Raw genomic sequence first — 10,000 nt, forward strand, 5'->3', positions numbered from 1 at the left:
GTAGTAAAATAACTGGTCAGTGATGTAGTAAAATACCTGGTCAGTTGTGTAGTAAAATACCTGGTCAGTTGTGTAGTAAAATAACTGGTCAGTGATGTAGTAAAATACCTGTTCAGTTGTGTAGTAAAATACCGGGTCAGTTGTGTAGTAAAATACCTGGACAGTTGTGTAGTAAAATAACTGGTCAGTGATGTAGTAAAATACCTGGTCAGTTGTGTAGTAAAATACCTGGTCAGTTGTGTAGTAAAATAACTGGTCAGTGATGTAGTAAAATACCTGTTCAGTTGTGTAGTAAAATACCTGTTCAGTTGTGTAGTAAAATACCTGGTCAGTGATGTAGTAAAATACCTGGTCAGTTGTGTAGTAAAATAACTGGTCAGTGATGTAGTAAAATACCTGGTCAGTTGTGTAGTAAAATACCTGGTCAGTTGTGTAGTAAAATAACTGGTCAGTTGTGTAGTAAAATGCCTGGTCAGTGATGTAGTAAAATACCAGGGCAGTAGTGTAGTAAAATATCAGGTCAGTAATGTATTAGAATACTAGGTCAGTATGTGGTACAATACCAGATCAAGGTTTGGTATAATATCAGGTTTGGTTGGTAATGTGGTGAACTCCAATGTCAGCTGGGAATGTGTTATAATCTGATCAGAGTTCAAATGGAACAGAAAAAAAGTCATGTTTGATGAGTTAAATCTTTTACGTGTGTGTGTGTATGTGCGTGTGTGAAAGGGGGTGGGGGTGAGTAAGGAGGGTTAGGGAGAGGGTTCCCACCCCTCCGATGTCCGTAAAATAAATCTTAAAAATCGCGTGTTGAACATAAGGTTACGATCCCCTTCACTGTAAACATAATTGAATCTGGTGAAAGTGTTGATGGAAAGGGGGGGGGGGGGGTTGAAGGGCGGGGGAGGGGGGGGGGTGAAAGATGATCATGTTTAACAAGAAGATGGAGTGAATGCATATACTTAATCTGAGAATGAGTATGTAAGCTATATACATGTATGTTTGTGCATTTGTTTGTCGTGTGAGACAAATCGAGACATTGGAAATAAATCTTAAAACTAACATTAGAAAATTTTATATATATATATATATATATATATATATATATATATATATACATATATATATATATATATATATATATATATATATATATATATATATATATATATATATATACATATACATATAGATATATATATATATATATACATATATATATATATATACATATATATATAAATATAAATATATATATCTATATATATATAAATATATATATATATATATACATATATATAAAAATATATATATATACAGTATATATATATATTTATATATTTATATAAATATATAAATACATATACATATATATATATATAAATATATATATATACATATAAATATATATATAAATATATATATATATATATATATATGTATATGTATATGATTGAAAAAAAACTGCTCTCTTTCCATTGGAAAGGCTTCTGTCTTCTTCAAAGTCTGACCAACATGATATTCAAAGTAAACAAAGCCAGTTTAAAGCAACGACAACAACCTCTAAAAGAACTTGTTATAACTGTATAATGACTTTCCAATCATGCAAAAACTTACATTCCATAAGGGAAAGGAGTCTTATAGATAGATAGAAAGATAAACAGATAGATAGATGGGGGAGCTATCCAGTGGGGTAAGTACGAACGGGGAAACCCCCAGGGGAATTGTAGAGGGTGAAAAAAGGCCTCAGAAGAGAAACTTCAAAGATCCTTTAATAATAAGGCACTAAACCCCATTTGGGAAGTCTTTAATATTTCATCAAACTCACTCATGGGTGACAGAGGCAAAGAAAATGACAATGCCCGAGAGACTGAGCATATTTACATTTGAGGAGCGACCAAGCTTCCCATCCAACCAAGCTAGGACCTGGGAAGGCCAGGTAATGGCTCCTGATGCCTCAGCAGGTAGCTTTATAGTCTTTATAATGGGGAAATTGATAACAAAGGGATTTTGACGAAGGAAAAATCTATTTCTGGGCTCCGACCTGTGCCGCCCAGTGAAATGTTCCTTTAGCATAATTCTTAAGGTATATAACTGCTATATATTACCAGAGAAAAAATTGCATAAGAATGCTAGGTATGAACCCAGCTCGCTCACCTAATAGGTGTCGGTATATAATAACTGGGGCATGAAAACCACTAGCAGAGGTCTCGTACCAATTAGATATCTCCTCTTCAAATATCCTGATAACAAGGAGGTGCCGTTCAACGTCCACTACTGATCGCTACTATCACCACGTCCACCCACGCCAACTACGTCACTCCTCATAGCACCCAAGTTTGGGCCCATTCAGGGAGGGAAAGTAGAGGGTGGGTTCACTGGGCGGCACAGGTCTCTCGCCCAGAAATAGATTTTTCCTTCGTCAAAATCCCTTTTCTGGGCTCAACCTGTGCCGCTCCGTGAAATAGTACTAGAGAAATGGTCCCAAACTTGGAACCAACACCTGAGAAGGAAAGAAAATAAAGTCTAAAAGACCAAAAACATGATTTAATACAAATAGTAAATATAAAAATACAAGGTATTCAAAATTGAATTGTGTAATTCCTTATCATAAAGGATAGAAAATCAAGTAATTGCAACAGACATTCCAAACTATGGAAGCAAAAGGGGAAGGTGCAATACAATTCTTGAATTACTGTAAGTTTAAATAACTATTTACAATCTTGAAAGTAATGATAGCCATAATTCCAATCTATGGAAGATTAATTAACTATTAACAGACTGATAAACATAAGGGTGCAACATAAGGATGCAACCCAGATAAAAATAAAACCAAAACTACAGTAGGGACAATAAGTAAGGCAGGTAGAGGGAAGGAGAAGGATAGAGCAAGACCTTGTGATTATGAATCATGACTTTCAGGAGGAACCACATTCCCTGCTGCCACTGTTGCAAATTTTAGGGCTTCCAAAGGTTTTAAATAGTGGCGTTTAAAAACTGTTGGGGCGTCTCCAACAGGGTACAACAACAGCTGTTTTGTATTATCTTTAGTAAAATTGCCTAGGTAACTTACCCATATATTCTTTCCCACTGTCATCTCTACATTAAGGGGTCGGTTGCCTGATGCGACTTCTCCTATATGTTAAATAGCAAGAGTAATCGTTAGAGTTTCTAACTTAACGAACTTGGACATGAGTGCCAGTTTGTCTCTGATCACGTGATATATAAAAAAAAAGTTACCAATAAAGTTTTATTGAATGTTAGTAGACCTATAGGCAAGGAAGGTCTGTTTGCCCTCCTGAGTTAGATATGAATAGTTTCATGATTTTTTCATATAAGTGGAGGAGTTCTTGGAATTATGAAGCCCCGAAACCACTGTCCATTTTGCAGTAGTTTTGATCTTTATTGTCAAGTTGTTGTGGCCTGATTGGTAACGTCTCTGTCTGGTGTTTGCCGGACGGGGGTTCGGGTCCCACTCAGACTCCTTAGTGCCATTAGTGTCTGCAACCTTACCATCCTCGTGAGCTAAGGTTGGGGGGTTTGGGGGAGCCTATAGGTCTATCTGCTGAGTCATCAGCAGCCACTGCCTGGCCCTTCCTGGTTCTAGCTTGGGTGGAGAGGAGGCTTGGGCGTTGATCATATAATATATAATCAAGTTTCCAGGGCATTGTCCTGATTGCTAGGGCAATGTCAATGTCCCTTGCCTCTGCCATTCACGAGCGAGCTTTAAACCTTTAAAAGATATTTAAAAATAATATTAACCAAATACAGACGCAAAGCTGCTAAGAGACTTTCCATCCTGTGATAAATAAAACAAAGCGACTAATGTACTTTCGAGACACAAAGTACTTCATCAAAGTGACAATAACAGATTTACCAGGATTATAAATTGAGATGAGACGGCTCATGTCACTACTTTTAACTCTTATTGTGAATAAAATATTAAACACCTTTTCATCGTAATCTACTTTGGATTCTCTTGCTTGAGGGTACAACTCAGGCACACTATTCTATCTAATTTCTCTTCATCTTGTTTTGTTAAATTATTTAAAGTTTATATATGTAATATTTATTTTAATGTTGTTACTGTTCTTAAAATATTTTATTTTTCCTTGTTCCCTTTCCTCACCGAGCTATTTACCCTGTTGGGGCCCCTGGGCTTATAGCATCCTGCTTTTCCAATTAAGGGTTGTAGATTAGCAATTAACAATAATAATAATAATAATAATAATAATAATAATAATAATAATAATAATACCAAGACTATTTGTTTTAAATCTCAGTTTAAGTAAATAACCGTTTTGGAAAACGATGAGCTCCTATGTAATTCTTATTTTCTTTGAGCTGGTTGGCATAAATATAGTTTATGAATTATTCATAGTTACTATTGTAACTTAATTTTTACTTTTAACTGTTTTATTCATATCATTTCACATGATAATTTATTTCAGCTTCATTTTCATACACCTGTTTTCTCCCTTAGTTGCATTTTGAATATTTATAAGATTAATAACAATAAGAACGACACAAATATTAACAACAACATGCCTTCTTCGACAAGTAGAATATGATACAGAACAATAAATAAAAATCATACAAAACAACAAATAATAAAAAACGACATACAAAGACCCTATTCCAGAAATGCAAGCGAAAGAGAAGGCTGTTTCCATCAAGGAAAGCAAATATCGTTACGTATTTGTTCCGGCTGGGAAAGCAACGCAACGTAGTTTCCGTCCAGAAAAGGAAATTAGGGAGATGGGCCCGACGCTGATGCTTCGCCATGTATAAAGCAACCAGAGACCAGAATGGTTTAGGGATGTCGGTTCTCGAGAGAGAGAGAGAGAGGTCCTTCTTGATAGGGGTATAGGATTCGGAGAGGCCCTTCTTTGGGAACGCTGGATTCCGAGAGGTTCTTCATTGATCATGATAGATTCCAAGAGATTCTACATTGGGGATGCTGGATTCCGAGATTCTTTATTGGGGATGCTGGATTTCGAGAGGTTCTCTATTGGGGATGCTGGATTTCGAGAGGTTCTCTATTGGGGATGCTGGATTTCAAGAGGTTCTCTATTGGGGATGCTGGATTTCAAGAGGTTCTCTATTGGGGATGCTGGATTTCAAGAGGTTCTCTATTGGGGATGCTGGATTTCAAGAGGTTCTCTATTGGGGATGCTGGATTTCAAGAGGTCCTTCTTTGGGGATGCTGGATTTCCAGAGGTTCTCTATTGGGGATGCTGAATTTCCAGAGGTTCTATATTGGGGATGCTGATTCCGAGATGTTCTTCATTGGGGATGCTGATTCCGAGATGTTCTTCATTGGGGATGCTGGATTCCGAGAGATCCTTCTTTGGGGATGCTGGATTCCGAGAGATCCTTCTTTGGGGATGCTGGATTCCGAGAGATCCTTCTTTGGGGATGCTGAATTCCGAAAGGTACTTCTTTGGGGATGCTGAATTCCGAAAGGTACTTCTTTGGGGATGCTGAATTCCGAAACGTACTTCTTTGGGGATGCTGAATTCCGAAAGGTACTTCCTTGGGGATGCTGGATTCCGAAAGGTCCTTCTTTGGGGATGCTGGATTCCGAAATGTCCTTCTTTGGGGATGCTGGATTCCGAGATGTCCTTCTTTGGGGATGCTGGATTCCAAGAGGTCCTTCCTTGGGGATGCTGGATTCCAAGAGGTCCTTCCTTGGGGATGCTGGATTCCAAGAGGTCCTTCCTTGGGGATGCTGGATTCCGAGAGGTCCTTCCTTGGGAATGATGGATTCCGAGAGGTCCTTCCTTGGGAATGATGGATTCCGAGCGGTCCGTCTTCGGGAATGATGGATTCCGAGCGGTCCGTCTTCGGGAATGATGGATTCCTAGCGGTCCGTCTTCGGGAATGATGGATTCCTAGCGGTCCGTCTTTTGGGAATGATGGATTCCGAGCGGTCCGTCTTTTGGGAATGATGGATTCCGAGCGGTCCGTCTTTTGGGAATGATGGCTTCCGAGCGGTCCGTCTTTTGGGAATGATGGCTTCCGAGCGGTCCGTCTTAGGGAATGATGGATTCCGAGCGGTCCGTCTTAGGGAACGATGGATTCCGAGCGGCCCCTCTTCGGGAACGATGGTTTCCGAGAGGTTCGTCTTCGGGAACGATGGATTCCGAGCGGCCCCTCTTCGGGAATGATGAATTCCGAGCGGCCCCTCTTCGGGAATGATGGATTCCGAGCGGCCCCTCTTCGGGAATGATGGATTCCGAGCAGCCCCTCTTCGGGAATGATGGATTCCGAGCGGCCCCTCTTCGGGAATGATGGATTCCGAGAGGTCCGTCTTCGGGAATGATGGATTCCGAGCGGCCCCTCTTAGGGAATGATGGATTCCGAGCGGCCCCTCTTAGGGAATGATGGATTCCGAGCGGCCCCTCTTCGGGAATGATGGATTCCGAGCGGCCCCTCTTCGGGAATGATGGATTCCGAGAGGTCCGTCTTCGGGAATGATGGATTCCGAGTGGCCCCTCTTCGGGAATGATGGATTCCGAGTGGCCCCTCTTCGGGAATGATGGATTCCGAGTGGCCCCTCTTTGTGATTGATGGATTCCGAGTGGCCCCTCTTTGGAATTGATGGATTCCGAGAGGTTCGTCTTCGGGAATGATGGATTACGAGCGGCCCCTCTTCGGGAATGATGGATTCCGAGAGGTTCGTCTTCGGAAATGATGGATTACGAGCGGCCCCTCTTCGGGAATGATGGATTCCGAGCGGCCCCTCTTTGGGAATGATGGATTCCGAGCGGTTCGTCTTCGAGAATGATGGATTCCGACCGGCCCCTCTTTGGGAATGATGGATTCCGAGCGGCCCCTCTTCAGGAATGATGGATTCCGAGAGGCCCGTCTTCGGGAATGATGGATTCCGAGCGGCCCCTCTTCGGGAATGATAGATTCCGAGAGGTCCGACTTCGAGAATGATGGATTCCGAGTGGCCCCTGTTCGGGAATGATGGATTCCGAGTGGCCCCTGTTCGGGAATGATGGATTCCGAGAGGTCCGTCTTCGGGAATGATGTATTCCGAGCGGCCCCTCTTCGGGAATGTTGGATTTCGAGAGGGCTGTCTTCGGGAATGGTGGATTCCAAGAGGGCCGTCTTTTGGGAATAATGGATTCCGAGAGGCACGTCTTCGGGAATGGTGGATTCCAAGAGGGCCGTCTTCGGGAATAATGGATTCCGAGAGGTCCGTCTTTGGGAATGGTGGATTCCAAGAGGTCTGCCTTTGGGAATAATTGATTCCGAGAGGGCCTGTCTTTGGGAATGATGGATTCTGAGCAGTCGTCTTTGGGAATGATAGATTTCGAGAGGGCCGTCTTTGGGAATGATGGATTCCAAGAGGTCTGTCTTTGGGAATAATGGATTCAGAGAGGTTCATCTTTGGGAATGATGGATTCTGAGAGGTCCGACTTTGGGAATGATGGATTCTGAGAGGGCCGTCTTTGGGAATGATGGATTCCAAGAAGTCTGTCTTTGGGATTAATGAATTCCGAGAGGTCTATCTTTGGGAATGATGGATTCCGAGAGGGCCGTTTTTGGGAATGGTGGATTCCAAGAGGTCTGTCTTTGGGAATGATGGATTCCAAGAGGGCCATTTTTGGGAATGATGGATTCCAAGAGGTCTGTCTTTTGGAATAATGTATTCCGAGAGGGCCGTTTTTGGGAATGATGGATTTCAAGAGGTCTGTCTTTTGGAATAATGTATTCCGAGAGGTCCATCTTTGGGAATGATGGATTCTGAGAGGTCCGTCTTTGGGAATGATGGATTCCGAGAGGGCTGTTTTTGGGAATGATGGATTCCAAGAGGTCTGTCTTTTGGAATAATGTATTCCGAGAGGTCCATCTTTGGGAATCATGGATTCTGAGAGGTCCATCAATGGGAATCATGGATTCTGAGAGGTCCATCTTTGGGAATGATGGATTCCGAGAGGGCCGTCTTTGGGAATGATGGGTTCCAAGAGGTCTGTCTTTCGGAATGATGGATTCTGAGAGGTCCGTCTTTGGGAATCATGGATTCTGAGAGGGCCGTCTTTGGGAATGATGGATTCCAAGAGGTCTGTCTTTGGGATTAATGAATTCCAAGAGGTCTGTCTTTGGGATTAATGAATTCCGAGAGGTCTGTCTTTGGGAATGATGGATTCCGAGAGGGCCGTTTTTGGGAATGATGGATTTCAAGAGGTCTGTCTTTTGGAATAATGTATTCCGAGAGGTCCCTCTTTGGGAATGATGGATTCTGAGAGGTCCATCTTTGGGAATCATGGATTCTGAGAGGTCCGTCTTTGGGAATGATGGATTCTGAGAGGGCCGTCTTTGGGAATGATGGATTCCAAGAAGTCTGTCTTTGGGATTAATGGATTCCGAGAGGTCTGTCTTTGGGAATGAGGGATTCTGAGAGGTCCGTCTTTGGGAATGATGGAATCTGAGAGGTCCGTCTTTGGGAATGATGGATTCTGAGAGGGCCGTCTTCGGGAATGATGGATTCCAAGAGGTCTGTCTTTGGGAATAATGGATTCAGAGAGGTCCATCTTTGGGAATGATGGATTCTGAGAGGGCCGTCTTTGGGAATGATGGATTCCAAGAAGTCTGTCTTTGGGATTAATGAATTCCGAGAGGTCTATCTTTGGGAATGATGGATTCCGAGAGGGCCGTTTTTGGGAATGGTGGATTCCAAGAGGTCTGTCTTTGGGAATGATGGATTCCAAGAGGGCCATTTTTGGGAATGATGGATTCCAAGAGGTCTGTCTTTTGGAATAATGTATTCCGAGAGGGCCGTTTTTGGGAATGATGGATTTCAAGAGGTCTGTCTTTTGGAATAATGTATTCCGAGAGGTCCATCTTTGGGAATGATGGATTCTGAGAGGTCCGTCTTTGGGAATGATGGATTCCGAGAGGGCTGTTTTTGGGAATGATGGATTCCAAGAGGTCTGTCTTTTGGAATAATGTATTCCGAGAGGTCCATCTTTGGGAATCATGGATTCTGAGAGGTCCATCAATGGGAATCATGGATTCTGAGAGGTCCATCTTTGGGAATGATGGATTCCGAGAGGGCCGTCTTTGGGAATGATGGGTTCCAAGAGGTCTGTCTTTCGGAATGATGGATTCTGAGAGGTCCGTCTTTGGGAATCATGGATTCTGAGAGGTCCGTCTTTGGGAATCATGGATTCTGAGAGGGCCGTCTTTGGGAATGATGGATTCCAAGAGGTCTGTCTTTGGGATTAATGAATTCCGAGAGGTCTGTCTTTGGGAATGATGGATTCCGAGAGGGCCGTTTTTGGGAATGATGGATTCCAAGAGGTCTGTCTTTTGGAATAATGTATTCCGAGAGGTCCCTCTTTGGGAATGATGGATTCTGAGAGGTCCATCTTTGGGAATCATGGATTCTGAGAGGTCCGTCTTTGGGAATGATGGATTCTGAGAGGGCCGTCTTTGGGAATGATGGATTCCAAGAAGTCTGTCTTTGGGATTAATGGATTCCGAGAGGTCTGTCTTTGGGAATGAGGGATTCTGAGAGGTCCGTCTTTGGGAATGATGGAATCTGAGAGGTCCGTCTTTGGGAATGATGGATTCTGAGAGGGCCGTCTTCGGGAATGATGGATTCCAAGAGGTCTGTCTTTGGGAATAATGGATTCAGAGAGGTCCATCTTTGGGAATGATGGATTCCGAGAGGGGTGTCTTTGGGAATGATGGATTCCAAGAGGTCTGTCTTTGGGAATAATGTATTCCGAGAGGTCCATCTTTGGGAATGATGGATTCTGAGAGGTCCATCTTTGGGAATCATGGATTCTGAGAGGGCCGTCTTTGGGAATGATGGATTCCAAGAAGTCTGTCTTTGGGATTAATGGATTCCGAGAGATCTGTTTTTGGGAATGATGGATTCCGAGAGGGCCGTTTTTGGGAAAGATGGATTCCAAGAGGTCTGACTTTTGGAATAATGCATTCCGAGATGTCCATCTTTGGGAATGATGGATTCTGAGAGGGC

The 10,000-nt window shown here is 42.6% G+C and overlaps 1 protein-coding gene across 1 annotated transcript in view; it reads right to left on the bottom strand.

Moving 5' to 3' along the window:
* Positions 1 to 3,097, bottom strand: part of LOC137625506 (dynein heavy chain-like) — a 3,878-nt gene extending 781 nt beyond the window's left edge. Inside the window, exons 1-3 of the mRNA XM_068356415.1 lie at positions 3,074 to 3,097; positions 564 to 641; positions 1 to 420 (exon numbers count right to left, since the gene is read on the bottom strand). The exon at positions 1 to 420 is cut by the window's left edge and continues 156 nt beyond it. Of these exons, the coding sequence (XP_068212516.1) occupies positions 1 to 420; positions 564 to 641; positions 3,074 to 3,097 (522 nt within the window). The remainder of the gene's footprint in view (positions 421 to 563; positions 642 to 3,073) is intronic.
* Positions 3,098 to 10,000: the final 6,903 nt, after the last annotated feature.

This window comes from Palaemon carinicauda, chromosome 32 (assembly GCF_036898095.1).
Source record: "Palaemon carinicauda isolate YSFRI2023 chromosome 32, ASM3689809v2, whole genome shotgun sequence".
Classification (NCBI taxonomy): Eukaryota; Metazoa; Arthropoda; class Malacostraca; order Decapoda; family Palaemonidae; genus Palaemon; species Palaemon carinicauda.